Source organism: Physella acuta, unplaced genomic scaffold (genome assembly GCF_028476545.2).
Source record: "Physella acuta isolate Inbredline_101_S28 unplaced genomic scaffold, ASM2847654v3 ptg000441l, whole genome shotgun sequence".
Taxonomy (NCBI): Eukaryota; Metazoa; Mollusca; class Gastropoda; family Physidae; genus Physella; species Physella acuta.
In genome coordinates this window covers 254,637-278,231 of record NW_026731960.1, presented here as the reverse complement: position 1 = coordinate 278,231, position 23,595 = coordinate 254,637, and the positions used below count along the sequence as shown (strand labels likewise).

The 23,595-nt window shown below is 37.3% G+C and overlaps 1 protein-coding gene across 1 annotated transcript; it reads left to right on the top strand.

Moving 5' to 3' along the window:
• Positions 1 to 11,854: 11,854 nt before the first annotated feature.
• Positions 11,855 to 19,132, top strand: LOC131943102 (growth/differentiation factor 8). Its single transcript, XM_059303126.1, has 6 exons — positions 11,855 to 12,126; positions 13,063 to 14,032; positions 15,288 to 15,468; positions 16,214 to 16,397; positions 17,140 to 17,335; positions 17,916 to 19,132. The coding sequence occupies exons 2-6, from the start codon at positions 13,084 to 13,086 to the stop codon at positions 18,119 to 18,121; spliced, it is 1,716 nt and encodes a 571-aa protein (XP_059159109.1). The 5' UTR covers positions 11,855 to 12,126; positions 13,063 to 13,083; the 3' UTR covers positions 18,122 to 19,132.
• Positions 19,133 to 23,595: the final 4,463 nt, after the last annotated feature.

Sequence of the window (23,595 nt, the reverse complement as noted above, 5' to 3'; positions counted from 1 at the left end):
GAATTTTACAGTTTAAAAATTTATTGTAATGAATTTGTCCATTTAAAAAAAAAATGTTTTTTTTTTGTCTCAACTTATGTTACACCCCCCCCCCCCCTCCCCTATGGTGTACACTGTACATGACAAGCAAAAAGATTAAAATAATTTGTTTATCCTTCTGACTCTTTTTGTTTTTGTGAATGTGAGAGTGCCAGCTTAATTTCTTTTTATTTCTACAAAGTAGAAATTCCTTGAAGTAAAACTACATTGTTTTGTTTTTGAAAACTCAACATTGAAGTGAAAAATATTTTTCTGGTTTTCACCAACTTGAAAAAAAAAGGCAACCTGTATATCCGTAAGCCCCTCCTATTTAGCAGGTTTCAGATAACTGGAGGCAATAAAAAGCGGAGATAGCGCTAATTAATTGCCCCGCACTTCCCGTCTGGGTACGTAGAACAGCAGGTCAAGGATGCAAATGCTATAAAAATATTTTAGCAGACTATCTTCTTTACAAGCAGACGTGCCGGATGCACGTTGATTTAGATACGCTGGCGCCCGCGATACTGTCGTTTCTGGAAATTTCTCTATTACCAGGCCATGCAACTTTTAAGGCAATCAAAGAAATTAACTAGAATTTTTTTAAACATTGTAATAATTTAATTAACTCCCCACACCCTGTTCTATAGATCTAGTAGCCCTACCAACAGAAAATCAAATTTTCAAGTAAGTTGGCTGAAAGCAGTATTTTATTCGGACATTTTTCGCAGGGGGACGGGACCGGACATTTGAAAATTTGACGAGGGGGGGGGGGTGGCTAAAAAAATTCCATTCTGTAGGGTGGGATGGGCGATGGACATGCTCGGAGAGATGTCTGGAAAGTGAAAGAAACAATGTTTCTTAACAATAATTTTTTTCAAGTTAAATGTTGACAGTAAAACTCGTAGTTTGTGAACAACCGGACTGACTTTCTGTTTCAAATCGAGGAACTGCAATAAGAATAAAGCAATAATAAAACTTTCGATAAAGCTCCGAAATTAAAACAAACTTGCCTTAACTTACAAAAAAAAATGGTTGCTTATGAGATCTCCTACATATTTGAGAGACTAATACTTTTATTAAAGAAAGCACATTAGTTTTATTGTTATTTTTCCAATGCACTTAAAAGCCTGTTATTAAGGTTTTTTATAGGTCTATTTTTTCTTTCCGCTTTTTCGTAACTTTTCCTAAATGACATTAATTCCCAATCGGCTATTAAAACTATAGACTACGAATAAAATTATTTGCATTATTTGAAAACTGATCAGTGGCTTTTAATCTTTAAAAGACAATTACCCGCCCCTTCTCAGTCTGTGGTTGACGCTCACGTAAAAAAATCACTCAGTCGTGAAAAAAACAGTTCACCGTCTACGGTCAACTGATAGATTGATCGCTCGTATTTATTATTGAATGTTGTAATTATTAAATAAAATTAAATGATTAACCTAATGTCTAATACGATTTTAAAAAACCCAAATATTCTTACTTTGTCATTGAGGACTAATGTATCTGGAAAATTTGAACGAGTTCGCTGCATTAGAAGTGGGTCAAAATAAAGGTACTAGATTTCTCCATATCCCACAAACAACATTGTGAACGAAATAAAAGCTTATAATAAACGAGCCGACCCGCGGCATATCATACGTTGCTATTTAGTTGTTTTATTTTCTTTTTTTCATTAATTCATAATTTGTGAATTCGACAGTACCAACGCTGCCACTGAAAATATTTCTTTAAAACACTATAAGTAGCTCGTTAAGGACGATAGCCCCCCCCCCCCCCCTCCTCCCCCCCCCCTCCGTTAAAGTTAACTCCACTTAGTTACCCCCCCCCCCCTCCCCCCTTCGTTTAAAATCGTTTCAAATCAAATTATCTGCCCCTAATAATCGTCACTAAACCCGGCACTGCCTATAAACATTTAGCGTGAACCACAGCTCATCAGACCAAGTAGGGGTGGGGGTGGTAGGGAGCGCGCTTACAGCTTGTTTTCTAGCGTCTCCCAGAAGAGAATTATCTATAATATAATCTATAATATAAGCGGGCTGAGCGTGTCCTTCCTTCCTTCCTTCCGTCCGTCATCGCTATAGATTTTGGGACTATAAAAGTAAACTACGCACCATGCTGTGCTTTTCAGTGCACTTCAGTGTCTTATTATAAGTAATAGAGTAGGGTTTGTTTATATAGCGGCATAGAGCTATTTTATAATTTACACTGTTTGTACAATTTTGCATAACGTAAAGAGAATATTATATACACGCACATTGCTAAAACATATTAAAAGGATCAATGTCAAATATAGTTTTCGTTAATATTCCTAGAAAAAGTGGATACATTTTTATAACATAATAACTGTAGGTTAGAAAAATCTAATTAAACTGTTTAGTAATTTTGCCAAGGGAGGTATTTTAAAAATAAATTGAACTCACGCTAAAAATGTGAATGCAAAATCTGCAAGACGGAATAATTGTTGGAATAATATAATTAGCAAAATGTGAATGCAAATTATGCAGACGTGTAAGAGTGCATTATTGTTGGAATATTATAATTAGCATTGATTGATAAAAGGCTATCTTTTATTTATTTTATTCACTGAATGTACTGTTTACTAATTATAATTTTTAATAAACTATTCTCCATTTTTATATTAATTATCACGTTCATTAGGTGCGCAATGGTTTTAGTCATGAAACTTTATTGTAAATTTTTAAAAGTACTGAAAAAAAATGCATGAATTTATAAAGTGCAATATGGTCGGTAAAACACGGATATTCTAAATACTGCCTTTAATTTATTTGCGGAAAAGCTAGGGGTTTTATAACAGAGGCGTAGCAAGAGGGGGGGGGGGGGAGGAGGGTGGAAATCGAAAGTTTGAGGGAGGTGGGAGGGTGTAAATCGAAATTTTCCGCCGGCGCTCGGAAAGGGCGCGATTGGCGCTACGGGATAGACTGTGAGCAATATGCCTTTATGATTACATTTAAATTGAGTTTATGTTGAGTGTTGTGTTTGTTTTTTTCGTTTTTTTTTTCTTTGCGTTCGTTTGTGTTGTATTTAGTTTTGTTCTGTTCCCAACTTGGTACATTTAAAAAAGATTTACCGTGTGTTGTGGTTGTGTTGTGGTTGTGGTTGTGTTGTGGTTGTTTTGTGGTTGTGTTGTGGTTGTGTTGTAGTTGTGTTGTGATTGTGTTGTGGTTGTAATGTGGTTGTGTTGTGGTTGTGGTTGTGTTTTGTTTGTGTTGTGTTTTTGTTTGTTTTGTTCTGTTCTGTTCCAAAGTTGGTATATTTTAAAAAGATTTACCGTGGCGGAGCACGGGATGCAGCTAGTATATATATATATAGATAGGTTCGGTTAAATGAAAGGTACTCGAATTACTTTGCTCGCGGTGAAAAAAATTAGCTGGCGACTGCAACAAAAACCGAGATCCTGGTCTTGATAAAAAAAAAAATACCCCCCTCCCCCCTCCCATCATGCTCATCGTTTAGTGTAGTCGCATCGTGTACTTTTCTGCTGTACGGCGCCCTGCCAGGCCATTGACCAACAAGATTTAACCTATTTTAAACTTATCATGTCGTCGCTGTAATCACTTCGTGCAATTTTCTTTTTAAACTCGTTCGTCCTTTGGGCGCCAGCATTTTTTTTTGGTAACTGATGATCTGGTCTGTAAAGAGATTATTGGACGGTCGGTCGTGTTAAAACTTTAGAACGTGTACCTAGAATTATGTATGTGATTATCTAGAGTTCGTATTTATCTGAAAAGCAATGAGCTATTTTACCATGGTACAAATTACATCGGCTAGCGCAATCATTTGTATATCGAAAAGCCAAGCCATTTTTAGGTTTAGTTAGATCTAGTAAAAATTACAAAAAAGCCAAGCTGTGGGGTATATTATGAATAGAGTTTCTTCCAGGCATCTCTTCGAAATGAAATTTATATAGAACATGTATACTTTTAACAGTGACCGCCCCCCCCCCCCCCCAGAAAATTGTGTCCGCTCCCCCCACCCCAAAAAAAAAGTCAAGTACCCCCCGGAGAAAAAAGTCTGGAAAAGTGCCTCCCCGGAGAAAAATATCTGAAAGAAACACTATTCGAGAACCAGAATAATTAAGTAAAGCTTGTTTTGATAGCCACATGGGAGGGGTACTACTGGGTTTCTTTTAGCCATTTTTCCCCGGGAGTGGGAGCTGTGGAAATTTGCCTAAAAGAAAATATGAAGGGGTGGGTCGGGAAAATTTATCGGCACACGATGAAGGCCTATTATTTTTCTCTTTGATGTTTTGGCGTAGTTTAAAAAAAAAAATGATAGGCCTAAATTAAATAAATTTATTGTCCTTTTGGACCGCCAATAAATAGCGTCACCTACCTAATAAAAGAGGGATGGGAACTGAATTGACAGGGGGGGGGGGGTAAAAAATTACTTGAAGTTCAGACACTTTTTAAAATACGTGTTTTAAACTATATTCAATTTCCGTCTCAACAGAAAAAAAAAATGTAGACTTTTGACTTTCGGCCATGATATGCAGGTCTAAAAAAACTTGAGCAAGCAGACGTCAATAAAGTTTTTAAAGAGACATTCCGCCAAAAACAGACGTTTTACCTGAATATTTTTATACTTAAAAGCTGGGTTCAAATTATAAATCAAAATTTCTGTAACAAAATGTTTTAAAAGGTCTACAACGAATTAGACAAGACAATACAAGAAAAAAGTATTCATTTTAATAAACATTCATTCAAAACACCACATTAAGGGGGTAGGCTCCAGAAAAAAAAACGGGGGAAAAAACTTTTAAATTAATAAGCCTTTTTCATTTATTTGTGTATGTATAAGTGAGGGTACTTAAGGGAAAATATTTGCATGTACCATGCCGCCGTTGCCATGGCAACCATATTTTCAAAAGAGTCCCTGATGCATGGAAATATTTTCCTTTAAGTACCCTAACTTAGATATACACAAATGAATCAATAAAAGGTTTTAATCAAGAAGTTGTTTTTTTTCTGGAGCCAACCTTAAGTTTAGTCCTTAGATATTCGCTATGTTTCTTTCAGTTTATTTCTCTGGAAGTGATAGTGGGCACTTGCAACTTTGTTGCTGGGGGGGGGGGGGGGGGGGGTGTCGAAAACTAAAGCTGGCCCATAGGCCTATATTTTCTAAAAGAATTATTTTTTCTTTCTTCGTTCGAAGAAATGCCGTTTAGGAACTCTTGAAATTCGTTAACTTGAACAATAATAACAAATTAAATATGTTTGCAAGATTATATATATACTAGGCATACTGCCTAGCTTCGCTAAGGTTTTCACATGTATCCAATGTACAACATAAATCTGCAGAGATAGGACAGTATAACAATGACAATTAAATTTTAAAAAATTCTTAAAGTCATATAAAAAACACACCTCATTTTAGCTTATAGGTGATAATATATGTACATTTTTAAAAAGAAAATTCCAGTGGAAAAATAAGTTTTAAATAGTTGTTTTTTCAAAATCAATACAAAAGCTTTCCTGTAGTTAGATTTTCTTTCAAACCAGCTGAAAAGTTATTTTTACAATTTTCTGTAAACAATCTTGTCGTATAAATTTTTTTACACGTGCGATATGATAAACAAAACAGATTTAGTGAGGCATCTCCAAAAGTAAAACATCCCTTTACCAAATACTTTTGTTTTTGTAGTCTCTTCTAGTTATTTTTCATCTACCATTCCTTGTTTTATTAATTTTTAAACACTTAATTCAAATAAATGTAAATGTTCCGTGGGACCTTTGTAATAGCTGAGTTTTTTTAACTTTCTCGCATTTACGAAGTATAGAAAAAGTCTTGTAATCGTGCAAAAAAAAAAATCGAGATTTTTGCAAATCTCGACGTTTTACAGTTTCCTGAGTCGGAAAAACAGTTTAGCAATCTTGTCCTTATGTCTGTGTGTGGATGTGTGTGTGTGTGTGTGTCTGTAAACACGATAACTTGAGTACCGTTACAGCTAGGTTGATGAAATTTCATATATAAGTATTATATCAAAATCGTAGATCCGTATCAGCTTTTGAGCGATTTCCGATAACCGGAAGTAGCTCTTTATTTTTTTTTTTACTTTCTGTTTTACAAAAACCTATAACTTGAGTACTATTTCAAATAGATAAATGAAATTTCACATGTAAGTAAAATATCTAATTTTCTGCCTTCTATCAAATTTTGAGTAATTTCCGTTTACCGTAAATATTAATTATCGCTATTTCCGATTTCTCAAAAAAAAACGCATGTTAATTTATAAAGTACTAATAATATTGCACACTATTATGCACATTTTGTTTTGGCGTTCGCTTGGTGCGCAATTCTTTTTTTCTACGAGATTTTATTCTGTTTTAAAGAGTTTAAGTAAACAAAAATCATGTCTATATTCCGAGTTGCCATCCCACGTAGTGTTACATTAGAATATTCGAGAAAGTTTAGGGAAGATCACTCCCGGTTTTTTTTTTAAAGAGAAGAGCGTTGATTGGATTGTGACTACGTTTTAAAGAACGGAGATCTGGAGTTTTTTTGACTTGTGATTATTTGGGTGGTTGGACGGCATTTACAGTCAGGCGACCCAAAAGTTGAAACATTTTCATTTCCCTCTCTCTTCCACCCGCAGCGTTCGTGGCTGAATAAATTAATTACCAACCAACAATAATTACCATTCCTAACTGTCCGGAAAAATATTGTAACACTTTTAAAATAAAATTATAAGTTAAAAAAATGTATCGTCTCTGTTTTAAAATGTCAAATATCTGTACCGAAAGACACGACTTCATGAGCCGGCTTCCCACGAGATCAGTCCCACACTTGAACTACAACAGTCACAATTTTAAACTGCTAAGTCTGTTTGATTACCAAACCTGAGCTTCCCCAGATGTCACTCTGTCACAACACGGCATACTTCAAACACAAAACCCATGCGATGCACTGGTCAAAACCTGCATCAAAGTCTGCGACACATGCCCACTTTGACACGGCGTGGACAGGAGCACCTGTTGGAGCCAGGTTTGACCGCTGGTTGTGTGACAAATTGGATGCTGAATCCATACCGTGATTGACACGTATTCGTTGCATCACGGCTAGAAGAGGAAGCTCTTGGTAGCTGGCAGCGTTTGTTAACCCTTTCACGAGGTGTCAGGGAAATATGGCCGAGACCACTTTGATGGGGAGAATGTTTTGTAAACTAGCGAGGCACTGCTTGTCTAGGTCTGATTTGATCATATATTTTGACATGGGGAAACTTCTGCTCAGGTTAACGCTCCCGTAATATTTAGGAGAAATGGGGGTGACAACTTGTGACCCCAACACTATATAAGAAAAAAAAATGTATACTAGTTAGGGTTAAAGCTACGAAATCACAAAATAAAATTTAACAAGAAATTAAAACTTATCTAATGTGGCTATGTAGCGCCATTAGATTTTAGGCATACAACTTAGGCCCAGTTATCCAAGAAGCCCTGACTCTTAAGATATAAAAGTGATTGTATGCATTCCCCCCCCCCCCCCCCCCCCCCAAAAAAACGGACAAATCTTAAAAGATGTTGATGAATAAAGCATACTAGCCCCCCCCCCCCCCCCCAGATTACAACCATTGTCACTTTCAAACCCAGTTTGTGCGGGGGGGGGGGATAGGTCCTTATTTCCTAACTGTATTTTCTGGGGAGTATTTTCAAAATTGTTATCTAAACTTAACTCTTATACACAGGAAATACGGTGTAAATGTTTTTCTATCTTCCGCAATGGGTTTCGCTTACTCGTCCGACATACCCAAGACAAAAAATCAAAAGGAAATTCTGTGAAAATATTTAATAGAAGGCGAAATATGAAATTTCAAGTATTTATGAGCTACTTTAGACAAATTTAATGTTTAACAAAACATCTATCTTCGTGTTGAAAACAGTATATGATAACTATGTAAATGCAGTATCTTTATGAATCAATTATCAAACACATACGGGTTGTGTTAAATGTTTTACTAACATTTGGAATACACACATTTATTTGTAGCAAGATTAAGAATATTTAAAAACAGATTAAAAAATCTGTGTTGAAATATCTTTTACCCGTTTAAAATATAATTTAAGTCTTTGAAAGCAGGGACGACCAGAAAAATCTGGGTGACCTAACGAGTGAATGACCCGAGTTGGGGAGATGCTTAAAATGGGTTAAACACCGTGATGACAAGGTTGGCCGTTAGCATCACCGGCGGTCATTCAGCTCATACTGACCTGCAGGGATAGATAGGCGAGAAAAAGTTGCCGATTCAGGATTGCCAAACGTAGGCTTGAGTTAAAGAAGTTCATTTATTTGGTATTTACTTTATTTAATTTAACCATGGTTAGTGAGATCAATAAGCTCACAAACCTTATTTAACACAAAAGTACCAGGGTGACTGTAAAAAAAAGGAAAATATTTCAAAATAGCAAATACAATTTGTTATTTTAGTCTACATATTAGGGCACACAGACTTTTACCTACATAGCCTACACCATAAGTTTGAAATCTGCACTTTCACATGCTTAGAGTTTCTTCCAGGCATCTCTTCGGGGGAGTGGGGGGGGGGGGGCGGCGAAAAAAGTCTACCGTACCCACTCCCCCCGAACGCAATAGAATTTATATAGACAACATATACTTTTACCAGTGTCCACCCCCTGCCGGAAAATGTTGTACGTCACCCCTCCTCCGAAAAGTGCCCCCGCCCCTCCCCCGGAGAAAAAAGTCTTGAAGAAACACTGCTGCTTTCTAATTACAGAAGTTTACTTAAACAAATTTGCTTTTTAATGGCAGTTACAAACGCTTGAGTCCCCTGCATGAAATCAAATAAAAAAAAAGAAAAGCTGTCTGAAATTGGAGTCACCACCTATATGGCGCATAACATTCTTCCATTACTAAAATTAAGAGCAAAGAAGAAGAAAGAAAGAAGGAGAGCCCCTTGCCCTAAGGTCGCCTAAAATGCTGTCGAAGGATATTTTTTGTATTATTTTTTAAAAAGAAAGCTCTTGCAGACAACAGTGTGGGTTTGTGGAAAAATTTAGCAATCAAGACTAGGATTACCACTGTGATTGGCCGGCACCATCACCCCTTACAGGCAATTGTCCTGTACAGCCGCACCATAGTTCTGTATCTATGGAGATATTTTACCCAACCCCAGCCCCATCCGTTGACAGGGAACGCAGCGCCTCACTTAATTCGTCTCAGTAGCGTAGCGAGAGGGGGGGGGGGGGGGGCGGGGGGGGACATATGTCCCCGGGCGCCGACCTTAGGGGGCGCCAAAATGGGTTGGAAAAATAAATTGAAAGGTTGAGGGGGGTGCAAATCGAAATCTCGAGGGGGGGGGGGGTGCAAATCGAAATCTCGAAGGGGGGTGCAAATCGAAAAGTTTGTCCCCGGGCGCCGGGAAGGGTCGCTACGCCTCTGGCCTCAAAGCCAGAGTTCATGAGCCTAAGTGAGGCGGGTCGTTGGATGCTGCAAGCATTGAGTTGGGTTGGCTTTGAAAACGGGAAACAGAAAACATACTTGATAGTAGCCCAGATTTTTTGATACTGCAGGAATGAGTTGGGTTGGCATTGAAAACATGAAACAGAAAACATAATTAATAGTAGCCCAGAATGTTGCTGCAAGCATTGGGTGTGGTTGGCAGTAAAAACAGGAAACAGACAACGTAATTAACAGTAGCCCAGATTCTCCTGTCTCGGGAGCGCTTCGTTCAAACCACGATCAAAGCGTTGAGCGCTTATAAGCTATTTCTCATGTTACAATAGCAGTGTCCTGATGTCTGTGTGTGTATGTGCATGTGTGTTTTTGTGTGTGAGTGTGGTGTTGTCAATCATTTGTAACCTAAGTCCCCCTTTCTTTCAGACACTTCCGGGGACGGGGGTTGGGGTGGGGTGGAGGGCGCTGATTAAATTATATACTTTCTACGTAAATTATATTATTTGTCTAGATCGTTTGATAAAAAAAAAGGGTGGGGGGGGGGGGGGCAGTGTAAATGCTCGGGGATTGGGGGGGGGGGGGGGAGAACACGGCCCCCTTCACCCCCGGAGAGATGTTTGATAGAAACTGATTTAATGAAACGTCAAGCACAACGTCTGTTAAACGTCCCTGAGTTGATGCAAGCGCTGCGAGTCCTTAGCAGCAGTGGCGTCGCTAGGTTGGGTGTCACCCGGTGCGGCACTTCGTGGTGTCACCCCCCCCCCCAAGAAATAAAGGATATATCTATCTATCTATCTATCTATATATATATATATATATATATATATATATATATATATATATATATATATATATATATATAGGCAAAAAAAAAGAATATAATGCTTTATGAGATTATGTAAAATTTTCGAATTCCGAAAGTTTATGAGAATGCGAATATAATGTTATGCACCCCTTCCGGTTACCGGAAATCGTCCAAAATTTGGTAGAAACATTTGTCTATAGAATATAATACTTATATTATAAAATTTCATCTACCTAACTGAAGAGGTAATTAAGTTATAGTATTCACACATACAATCAGACACACACAGGCAAAATTTGGTTTATCCTTTTCAGGAAGGTGTAAAACGTCAAATCTGGGTTTCAATTTTTCGCATCATTGATATTTTAAAACTTCCCCCAACATCCCGTAAACGAAAAAGTAAAAAGTTTGATCTAAATTTATACAACAGTTAAAAAGTATGAGATCAATAATTGTATACAACATTTAAAAAATATGTGTTCGTATACAACAATTAAAATAACGCGTACTTTCGTTAACTGGGCGCCGCAGGAATACTTTGCTAAAGACGATAATATGAGAACCTGAAAGTAATATGCAAGTAAGTCTGTCATGTATATTTCTGCTATTGGTAAGACGGACATATAAATCTTCCTATCGGTAAGACAGATATGCAGGTTATATCTTCCTATCAGTAGACGAACATGTAAATCTTCCTATTATTAACATAGACATGTATATTTTCACAATCGGTAACACTGACATTTATATCTTCCTATACGTAAGACTGACGTGTATGTGTATCGTCCTTATTGGTTAGACAGCACATGTATATCTTTCTATTGGTAAAACTGGCATGTATATCATCTGTATGAGTGAGATGAAATTGTATATTTATCGTCCCTATTTGTAAGAGTCGAGACGGACATGTATATCATCTGTACGGGTGATGATATATATATATATATATATATATATATATATATATATATATATATATATATATATATATATATATATATATATATATATATATATATATATATCTTCCCTATTGGTATGAGACGAGACGGACATGTATATCATCTGTATGGGTGAGATGAATATATATATATATATATATATATATATATATATATATATATATATATATATATATATATATATATATATATATATATATATCGTCCCTATCGGTAAGAGTCGAGACAGACATGTATATCATCTGTATAGTTGAGACGTCTTGAAATAATTACTTGACGCCCGACTCTGCCAGCCGCTCGAGGCGCTGGGCTATCTCTGTCTGGCTTAATGAGCCGTGGTACTTGAAACATTTTTTACCCCATTAAGCAAAAACAGCTGCAACAAGAGGATCGCGCTGGAAAAAAATATCTCACAGAGTGGGTGAATGTAGCAACGGAAATTTTTAAAGGAAAAAAAAATCGTTTTTCGAAAGAGAAACAAATTGTTTTCCCCCTTCTAGATAGCTTCCGTGCTTAGATTTTTATATCTATGTAGAGTTAGTCTCAACTCAGGGGAATAACATGATGCTTGGGTTTCATCATCAGCATGTGCCCGATTGGCGGGCTTTTTTTTGTCTATAATTAGATCCGCGCGCACAGCATGTGGTGCATGATTGCGAGTTGCAGCCCCTGTTTTAACCATGACCCAACGGGATCGTGTTTGACTATAAAACCGCCTAGCAACCCAAGGTTTCCATTGACTCGCGACCCTGCATGAATGAAAGCCCAAGTTTGAATTGGAGATCTTCAACGTGGTGGACATTTCGCCTTCGGTTTTCTGTAACCGATTCTGAATTTTTAAAGCATCGCCTTCAATAAGGATTATCTTACAATTTGCTTGCTGAAACTTCATTAGACTCATCAGTAAAAGTAAGTTTTTTTTTAATTAACTAAAAAGTAGGCATATACTTAATTGCAAAGATAAAATTGAAATGTAAAAAAAAAATAATTTGCAAATAGTTTTTTGAAACACATTTTTAATACAAGAAAATTAACTTAAAAATTCAGCTTTGATGGATAATTAATTTTAATTTGACCTAGAAAAACTATATTAAATTTAGAAAATTTAACAACAAAAAGTCTAAGCAAATGTGCACATTCTGACAAAACAGGATCCCAGACCTTGTCCTAATTCAGCAGACGCGACCCGCTTCCCATTCACTCCGAGCAGCCTTTACATGTCTAAATTGTTGAATCATTTTTTATCATCTTGGGCTGCTTTTTACAACGCGCTTTCTCGTCCTTGAAGAGATTTGATCGTATTACGTTACTGCATGTTGGAGAAGATATGCGCGAATTCCAGCGTTTAATTTATAATCGTTTTCGTGACCTTTCTGAACCTGCTTTTCCCATGACCTGTCTACTTTAGGACCAGCTAGAAATACATTTTTGACACTAGTTAAACACAATTATTTAATACTTTCTAATTACAAAAACATGCGTTTTAATACTGGCTAATTAGACATAGTTTAAAAAACTAGCCAATTACCAATAATGCTTTTTTAAACTCTCGCTAATTGCAATAATTTTTTTGTTTTTAAATACCTGTTAATTACAAAGATTTTATTTTCACCCTGGCTAATAGCAAAAACATTTTTAACTCTTGTTAACTTCTAATTAGTTTGTTTTTAAATAACTTTTTTTTATAAGCAGCCAACAAATTATTTTGATTTCTTTTTTAAAGACATTCATTAATTGTTTTTCTGTTGCTATGGTAATCACAAAGCACAACCCACGAATACTATGTTGTTAGCAAATTTGGATTACAAATCTAATTTAGAAATATTTTTTTTAAACTGTTTCCAGGAGAAAGCAACAATTTGGACAATGGTTTCTTGTGTAGCTCTAAGCCACGCTACATTGTTGTGCCTGGCTCTCTTGACACTGCGGGCCACGTCCCAACTCACAGATGTTGACCCACATGGCCTTAAAACCCAGGCCAAGAGGAAGACCCACAGCACGCCATTCGTCCAGGCCACGCCTGCCTCTGACGTCACATCCGCCACTCCACGTGACGACACGGTGTCGAAAGAGGAAGAAAAAATGTTGGCAGATTCTCATATGGACAGCCCAAAACGCCTCAACAGACCGCCATGGTTGGTGAAAAACCCAACCCCCACCCAACCCCAGAACCTAAACGACAAGCCTAAATCCGGGTTTGTTCTTGACGTCATACCAGTTGTAAACACGTTCTCAAACGAAAGCCAGGCGACACCTGAACAAGCTGTTACCATGGATACCGTGACGGGAATCCACCAAACGTCCAACACCAACGACATGATGACGAGTACAGAGATGGGGAATAAACAAGGCGCCATCTTGAATCAAGAGAACACCCCCTTCATTGTCAAAACTGAAAATCACCACACAATCGAGTCAATGAACACGTCAATCAAAGAAAACTCCACCCTAATCACAGAAGAACCAGCTCTAAGCGGCGAATCCGATATTTGGGACAAAAAACCGACACTGCCTTATGAGTCGGACAACGGCCTTGAAGAACCGGAAGGTGAAGAGGACTGCCCGAACTGTGCCCCAGCCAAGATGACGGAAGACGAGGTCAAAGAGCTGCGGCTGAACATGTTCGCTGAGACCTTGATGCAGAAGTTGAGGTGGGAGTCGATGAGCACGTCTGACGAGGTGGGGGCGGCAGACGAGACGCTGCTGAAGCTTCCGGAAGTGGTGGCCGAGCAGACGTACAAGGACAACACATGGCAGGAGGAGAAGGACGAGTTCTACGCCCGGGACCAGGAGATCATCCTCACAGGCGAAGATCGTGAGTTAACTTTGTAAACTCTTGCTCATCTTTGTTTCGTTTGATCGTAACAACATTATTTTATGTTATGTTCTTGTGTGTTGTTTCAGCCAGTGAATGTTAAAAACACATCTAGACACAAAGGAAAAATATGCGGGAAGTCATGTGGTTTCATGTCCTTATCAGTGGGTAGGGGTGCAGGCGCGGGTTTATTGTGTGATAAAGGGTGGGGTGAGGCGGTTAAAATCCCAAGGGCAGAAAAAAATTATTTTATGATCTTTTTCTTGCATCATATTTGTATGACAAATCGTTAAAAGCTTAACGAAAAACACACCTATTTAGGAAATAAATAAATAAGATTACTAAATAGAATTATGTCCAATATTAAACTTTTTTTTCTAGAAAAATGTTAAGTAATGTAACAATTAAAAGCAATAACAACTCCAGGTTAAATATCAGCTGTATAAATGTTGAGTTAAATTAAAGAGTCCCTATTTTAAACACAATAAATGTTTTAAAAATTGCTGAAATTGTGGACAGCTATATATATATATATATATATATATATATATATATATATATATATATATATATATATATATATATATATATATATATTCGCTGTTTAACATGAGCATAATGTCTTCTATTTGATTATGCCTGAACATTGATTCTTCCATTAAAAAAATATTTGATGACGCCCAACACTTGATGACCTTAGAGTCACTATATATGTGTCACTGGCGTCACAAGGTTGTGTATGACCCGTGCGGTCCACCCCCTCCCCCCGTCATTTGACTAAACTGTAGGGCCTATGCTGTTTAAACTCTTTACCCGTCTGTATACTCTAGGGAAGCGATATGGTTCGTGATGAAGAAAACGTGTGAGAACCACTGATTGAGATACAACCACTGTGGTTTACCCCCCCCCCCCCCCCAGCCCAGGTGCGATCATTAGCACCAGGTGTAAAACGCCCGCTCTCCTGGTGCCAATAGCACAACATCCACATCTGCTAGCTTCAATGCCTGTAAATAAACTTAACTGTGTCTTAACTACAAGACATTCCTGCCATTTTTTTTTTAAATCAGGAAAAAACATTAGGGTACGCTTAGACCAAGGCAATGTTGGGCGTCTTTAAAAAAATATTTCTTCCTCGTCGCAATTTTAAATAAATATTTAAAACAGTTGGAAAATAGATGTTGAAACTTAAAAAAAAAAAAACGTTTTTTTTTTTTACAAGGCCGATATGTTTTACAATATGTTATTTTTCCCACAGTGGCGCCAAACTGCATCATAGCCAAACTATCCAATCAAACCACTGGCTGTTACAAATTCAATTTGAAGCGAAAGGTCAAGGCCGGCATCGCGTCTGCCCAGCTGTGGTTCTTCAAAACACGTGACATAAGAGACAACGGCTTGCACCATTTTCTCATCTATGAGTTGGAGCAAACCAAAAGGTAACGGGAAAATAAACACCCCCTTCCCTCCCCACCCCCTCTAATTTTTTTTAAAAACACAGGGGTTTTATTTATTATAAACAGAGAGAAGTTGGAGAGGGGACGGGAATAAGCTAACCAAAACAGTGTCACGAATTCCGGTCGGTGTTACATTTTTTTCCATTCATGACGGATCAGCAATTTACGTTGTGAATGCATTCTGTATATACTCTTTCTTATAGAACTGACAAACTGGCGAATCCGAGAATTTCGATCCTATCTATTTCCAAAACCGGGTTCAAATTATTAAAACGTTCCTGAGTCCACCCAGCTCTAATGGGTGCCTAACTCACGTTAGGTTAAATAAAGGCGGCTGGACATAGCGCTGACCACACTATCTCTTCATACGCCGTGGTCACAAAAACATTTGGACTCGTACTTCACTTGCCCCATGGACCGTCAGGTTCGAAAAGGGAACTTTTTTTCCACAACAGTATCGTTTTAGTCCTAACTAGACCAGTAAAACCAGACCTTAGCCAGACCTGTGTGAAGGTCAGGGCAGGGTGCCTGTGACGGAATTACACCTCTGATCTTCACAGCACACTCTAAAGCCTGAGTGGACATTAAGTATGTGCTAGCTGTACGCCACCACAATACTGCCTGATAATCCCGGGGGGTGGGGTGGCTCCACGAAATAAATCTAAAACACAATCCTGCCTACGCCATTGCACTGCTGGAATTATAAATCTCTGTAAATCTCTTGTAGTGGTCGACTGTTGACGACAAGCCAGATCGCACGTAACGACACCTTCGTCAAGGAGAGCTGGGTTCGAATCGACATCAGCAAGGCCGTACAGAGGTGGGTGCACAAGCGGGTCGACTCCAGCATCCTGGCCATCAGGTGCAAGACTTGCTCCAGCCAAACATACAAGGCCCTCTATGGCGCTAAGGTCAGTCTTCATACATCTTCACTTCTGTGTACACGCTTTTTGTAGAGGAGGCGCGCCAAACTGAGTGTGCTGAGTAGTGCTAGGGAACGTGTGGATTAGTGCTAGGTAACGTGTGGATTAGTGCTAGGGAAGGAGTGGATTAGTGTTAGGGGAGGTGTGGATTAGTGCTAGGTAACGTGTGGATTAGTGCTAGGGAAGGTGTGGATTAGTGCTAGGTAACGTGTGGATTAGTGCTAGGGAAGGTGTGGATTAGTGCTAGGTAACGTGTGGATTAGTGCTAGGGAAGGAGTGGATTAGTGTTAGGGGAGGTGTGGATTAGTGCTAGGTAACGTGTGGATTAGTGTTAGGGGAGGTGTGGATTAGTGCTAGGGAAGGTGTGGATTAGTGCTAGGGAACGTGTGGATTAGTGCTAGGGAAGGTGTGGATTAGTGTTAGGGGAGGTGTGGATTAGTTTTAGGGGAGGTGTGGACTAGTGCTAAGTAAGGTACGACGGTATGATTTACCAAATTTACAAAGTCCATCCTAATTAAACCAAATTTGAAATTTAAAAACGATTAATCGAAATCAACTAAGACAGCAGTATATTTGTAATTCAAAAATTATTAACGGAAACAAAATTTTAAAAATTAACCGCATTTAATTTTTTTTTACAAATAATCATACAACTATCAACCGAAACAAACCAAACATCGCAGCAAAACTTTAAAACTTTATAAACAGCGTCAACCTTTCTCTTCACCAGCACGGCTACAAGCCAATAATCGTCATCAAATACTCAAACTCTGGCAAATCAATTCGTGAGAAGAGATCAGCTTCATGTGATCCTCGCACCGAGTGCTGTAAGCGACCCCTAGTGGCCAATTTCAACGCCATCAACATCCACAATATACTCCAGCCAAGAAATATGTCTGTTGGATTTTGTTATGGATATTGCGATGGTAAGTATGCAAAAATGTAAATTCAATGTTAGGTTCATTGCAGGTATAACTGTGTTGTATAAACATTTTACAAATGTACCTAGACAGTGTCAAGTTAGCTAGTTAATTAGGAATAGATGTGTTCAGGAGAAGGTTAACTATGTGCTGAGTTTTGGCTCGCTTCACCACCATCTTCCACCCTGACTTGTCTGTTGTCGTCTACTTTTATGTGTAGACCCCAAGCTGCCATAGGTATCTGTCAGCATCATCCATCCATTTTTTTGTCGTGTTACTCTGTTATACACCACTTTCACATTATTGTGATATCTCATTGCTTCGAGATTACCTAGCTACGATAGTCTTCCATTTTTATAATTCTGCTTTTAATGGTCTTTGTATATTTCATTTTTGTAATCGCACAAAATTTCGTTCCAGCATCGCTTTTATCAGAGTTTTTAACAATTCATTTTCCCCCAAAAGTTGTCGTAACCCTTGTTGGCTTGTCTTAAAAGTTGTCGTAACCTGTTGGCTTGTCCCAAAAGTTGTCGTAACCTGTTGGCTTGTCCCAAACGTTGTCATAACGACTGTTGCTATATTCCAGGGGTGGATCAGTTCACGTACAACCACACGACCATCAAGCAGCGGATCCGCTGGGTGCACACGACCGACGCGAGCCTGAGGGAGCAGCTCAAGCCCTGCTGCGTGCCACTGGTCCTGAAGGACTCCTTCATCCTGGCCACAGAGAACGGATACATCGTCCGGAAGATTCTACCCAAAGTCATTGTTGAAAAATGTGGCTGTATGTAGTCCTATATGTCCACGTGTAAGGACTTGACGAAATAAAAAGTTGTTGAAAAAAAAAAACGACTAACTACTTTAAAAAAATATTTAACAAAAATCTACTGACTGAAAAGTGGGATTTCAAAAACCGAGTTAGTTACTTTTATTTAGACATAATTAGCTAAAACTTTGAAGTTTACAAATATATCGGATTGTTTAAATATTGCAAAAATATTTAGATATGACATTTTTTTTAAAAAAGTTGATTTAAATATTTTTGCTCGGATACTAGTCAATTATTTATTAAAAACCACTTAACAAAATATTGCATCCCCAAAACTTGAATAGTTAAAAAAGAAAAAAATCTTAGAAATAATTTATTTTCATGTTTTTTATGCACCTATTACCTAGTAAAAAATGTGAAAGATAAAATGTAATGCACATTTTAGTGTGTGTTGTGTGTTCTGCTTTCAGTTAATTTATTGCTTGTGTTGCCTGTGCTTGATTATTATTATAATTTTAATAAAATGTTATTTGAATATTCATAATTAATATTGTATTTTTATTTTAATAACATTGTTTTTTTTAAAAATATATTTAAAGACGTTATCTCCTTAGGATTGTAAGAATATAATAAACCCACAGGAGTCGTGTTAATTGTTAATTGCACCTTAAAAAATTAAGACAAATCATCCAAGCAACCGATAAATATGGAAAAAAAAGTTATTTTGACATTGTTTTCCAAGTTATGCATTTAAAAATTATAAACCGTGATCCGCCTGTGGTACATAACGAGTGTTTTTTTAAATTTGATAACCTAGCTATCGAATTCACTTTGGCTGCGAAAAATAATTTACTTAAACAGAAACAATGTTTGTTAAAATTATATTATTTATAATTAATTATATGTGACTTCTATCTATTAATAAGCATTACTTGAATAAACATATATTTTGTCGTTATAACTTTATAGCTTGTCTAAAGCATATGTCTCGCTGAAAACGAGCGTGTTAAAGTGCCAAATTTTTTAAATTCTTAGAATCAACAATTCGGATTGTTTAAGCTATAAAAATTATTAATATTAGCGTTATTTGTGATCCGGAGAGTTAAATGCGTACGTTTTAATTAGCCAGATATATTTCTAGTCATATGCCTAGTCTTAGTATGTGTTACATTATTATAAATCATATTTGAGTGTTGTGTCAGCTACCTTACTCATGAACTTGACATTTTTATTTCTAAAATTTATTTAATATAATATGATGGCTCATCTTAAAAAATTATTCTTTGTCATTCAAGTTTTAATTACTTTTTTTTGCTTAAAATGATGGAAATGTTTATTTTTAAAAAGAAAAATTGCCTGGCTTAATTTTATGTGATATTTTCAATAGTTGAAAACAATCTGAAAGGATCTTCTAGAGTTTTTATTTTAAAGAAATTGACCAGGCAATTCCCTGTTAACATTAGCTAAGCTACATTACTGTTTACGCATATTGTTATCTCTGTTACATTTTTGCTCAATAAAAACAACACCCAAGTGTATGATGAATCAGCTTTTGCTTTATTTTTGTGTTTTAATAATAAGGAAGTTAAGTAAATGAAGTAAAGTTCAGACATTTCCTGACCTCGGCATATGAAGGGATAATGTAGTCAGCACCTTGCCCCGCCACCTGTACTTTCCCTAACGTGAGGTATCTATCAGAGCTGGGTGGACTTGAGACTTGTAAAATAAATAGTTGTAGTTTAAAAATAAAACAACTATATTCTTAGTCTTAGCGGTCAAATCACGTTTTCAATGTGACATTGATCAGAACATCATACAAGGCCACATACACAAAGAGTGGCGGGGAATTTAAACGTTTGAAAATATGTGAACTAACGATAGAATGATTAACATTTAAAGGGTGTTTGGGTGTGTGTGGAGGGGGAGGGGAGTTGTGATGTATTTTATTGATGGTAGGCGCTTGCTCTTTTGTACGACATATAACGACGGGTCGTGCTATAGTCAGCGAATACAGCGAGACATTAGTTACGCACGACCCCTCTTTAGCTGTGTATTAGCACCTAATTTGCTTTTATCGTTTTTCTTTTAATTTAATCCTCAAGGCAAAGACCCGACATAAGCAGGGGTGGACTGGCTGTGTCTAAGGGGCCCGGGAAATTTTAAAAGGGTCCCCCAAATCTTGATTAAAATTTATTTGTGTATTTTACCCCCAGCAAAGCCAATCTTCAGCTTGATGGAAATTTAAGCGACAGATTATTAAAAAAAAAAAAAGAAATCAAAGCACTAATAGGCGTAGTACAGCATCGTTCATGGGTAACCCACCGTTTCTTTTAGCGCAATTTCCATACTGGACAATTGCGATTATTAACTCGTTATTTCTGGATGGATGGATGTGCGCAGCTTTAAGTCGTATCTCCTCCTCAACGAAGCACTATCGAGGACTAGTTCCAAAAGCAAATATGTTAAGCAAGTTCCGAGGATGATTGTGGGCCAAAATAATTCCCGGAATTCCTTCCTGGATTTCCCGGAAAAGCCAAAAAAAACCTCGGAAAAAATGCAGTTTTTGGCCCATAGCTCGGCAACCAGACCACTTAGCGACTTGAAACATTTACCAATCGATTCCTGCCATAATTTAGAACAATATTGCCGAAGAAAGTTTTAAAAAATATCCTTTCGTTCGGTCACAAAAAATTAATTAAGGAAATTGCGCTTAAATTGTCACTAGACTTTTTATTAACTTGTTTTAAATCTTGGGACCCAGTGGGATTTTTCCCGGTAGACCGGCGGGCCTGTCCACAACAGGTCACAAGTCAACATATGGGTATGAGCAGAGTTTCTTCCAGGCAAGAAAGTCTACCGCCCTCCCCCCGAGTGAAATGTAATTTATATAGAAAATATATACTTTTAACAGTGTCCGCCCCCCCCCCCCTCGAAAATTTCAAGTGCTTGCCACCCCCCCCCCCCCCCCCCCCGAAGAAAAAATTCTGGAAGAAACACTGGGTGTGAGAAACGGGTCACTCACTTTATCTTCAAATCAAATAGACTTTAATTTTTTAGGCCAAATGGAAGTTATTTTTTTATTTAAATGGTGTCCTATAACTTATCCATATATAGATAATGTTGTGACATTTGTTGTGACATTTTGTAGTGACAATTTGACATGGGAAATCGTTAACTGGTCAGATTGGTCACGTAGACGTCTGATTACTTTTTCAGTCTAAACGTGTGTGGAGGTTATCAAACTTTGAAATACTGAGTCAAGTCACTATTTTGCCGAGTTTAAATAAATCAGGGTAATACCTTTCAACAAAAATGTATTGTATTTTGTTAATTTTGTTTATCGCTATTAATTATACTTTATGATCTACCATAAAATACAAAACATGTAGTAACCTACCTATGAATAGACAGCTCTACTTTTCGTTCAATTTCGGTGTTAGTTTTTGCTATAAAATTGAAAATCAGGAGTGAAAACTTAAGGTATTTTTATAACATTACAATGGCAACTGTGTCGTTCGGTACATTTGTTAGGAACAATGTTGTGGGTGGAATTATGAATGAAAATCTTCTGGCCTTGAGTAAAAAAGGAAGTTTGTGTAGGGATGATAGTGGGGGAGGGGGTGAGCTACCGCGTATTTCTGTCTGTTGTGACGTTTTGGCCATAACACGTGGGCCAAACATCAACAAAGGGGACATGGTAATTAGGACATCCAGGATATAACTGATCGCAATTTTTTTTTCTCGTTGATTTCGTCAACTAGAGTAGCATTTCCCGTCATGTTAATACTAATACCCGACACACACCGAAACAACCGAGCTGCTACGTAGGCGTACAGCTCAATAAAGAAAATGTGTTACAGTAACGTGGTTTTGAGGCAGAACTTTTTTTGGCCTCGCCTTTTTGAGTAATTTCATGCGGAATATATTACAAATAGAATGTGTATGTTATTAAACGAAAAATTATTTTCAACAATTAACTTTAAAATTCCCAGCCCCACCCCCGCCACACCACGGCTTGCAAACATTTCTTTAAAAGTACAGAAATTAGATAGTAGTCACCTTAAAAGGTTATTATGTAAGTGAAATCAATTATAAAAATGTAGTGTTAGTATCCTAGTAAATAAAAAGCAATTACAGGTACCTGTACACTGTGGCTGTAGTTGTTTTTAATTCATGAAGATACTGATACAATTATTATTTGCATTAACATCACTGAATCTACCTTTTTTTTTATTTAAGTAAGGAAATTCGGCTACGCCACTGTACTGATGTATTATGTAGTGGGCGCTATTTAGCATTTGTATGTTAATACTGTCTTTGGGGGCTACCATGGTTGCTGTAATAAATTGGACGGCTTCCAACTCCCTCCCCCGCTAGTCTGGGCAGTGATAAATGATATGTTGGGTTGACACTTGCACTTATCGTTCCTGATATGACACTGACAAATATTGTTATAATACACGACAGTCGTGTGAAGTTAGAATTAATAAACACATTAACATTTGGTGCGAAACTGATGGTATCACGTCGGTAAAACATGGTTCTCGCTCGTGTCTGAAATATACATAGCCTGAATTACATTATTTTACTGCAGTTCTGTTTCGTTTCTTTTACTGTTATATTTGACCATTTCAAACAACGCAATTATTTCAGATATATTAGGAAAAGGTGAAAAGCTGTCCTTATACCTGAGCGCCCCTTATCTTCACACCGCGCACGAAGTCAATATGAGAAAAACAATGGCTTCAATCAGTTTTTGCTATTTCACGTAAAGAGATTATCATTCAAGTATTTTAAGTTAGTTTGTTCCTCTATTTTCTCCAAGTTAAAAAAAAACGATTTTCAGTTCAAATGAAGGTTTGAGTATACAGCTCTAAACTAAATCACTAAAGCGGCAACATATAGGTGTGAATGATGTGGGGGGGGGGGAAGTAGGCTATGTAGACTGTAAGCTTACTACACCATGGGTTCCCAAAATGTGGGTCGCGAAGCAGGGTTGCGAAGGGCTTTCTGGAGGTCGTCAACTGGTAGACTAAACCAAACAAATGGAAGTAATGGAATAGAGAAGTAATAATGCGTATTGTGCAAAGTTGTTCTCAGTCATGAGTCTATGAAACCTTCAAAACTAAAACGCTGTTTTGAGACGAGTTATTCGGAACACAAAAAAAAAAAAAAAAAAAAAAAAAAAAATTAAAAAAAAAAAAATGGAGTGCTTTCGTCGGCATAAAGCTAGTGCAAACGCCAGGGACTTGATCAAAGAGGAAGTTCGTTGGCTGTCACAAGGAAATGTTGTGAATCGTGTTTTTGAATTAAAAGATGAAAGCAAGTTGTTCTTGGAAGTGCAAAAAAACAAGACCTTTTGATATACTTTAACAACTAAAAGTGGTTAGAAGGCGTATCATACCTAGCAGATATATTCGAACACAAAATAGGCTAAACCTGAAGCTTCAGGGAAAAGAAACGAATATTATCACTAATCTCGGGGAATTTTTTATCA

What these genes read in the sequence shown, in the direction of transcription:
- LOC131943102 (XM_059303126.1), top strand. Translation starts at nt 13,084, where the DNA reads ATGGTTTCTTGTGTAGCTCTAAGCCACGCTACATTGTTGTGCCTGGCT. An exon ending in AGGCCCTCTATGGCGCTAAG is followed by an intron (nt 16,398 to 17,139) that starts GTCAGTCTTCAT and finishes TCTCTTCACCAG; the next exon opens with CACGGCTACAAGCCAATAAT. An exon ending in TTGTTATGGATATTGCGATG is followed by an intron (nt 17,336 to 17,915) that starts GTAAGTATGCAA and finishes GCTATATTCCAG; the next exon opens with GGGTGGATCAGTTCACGTAC.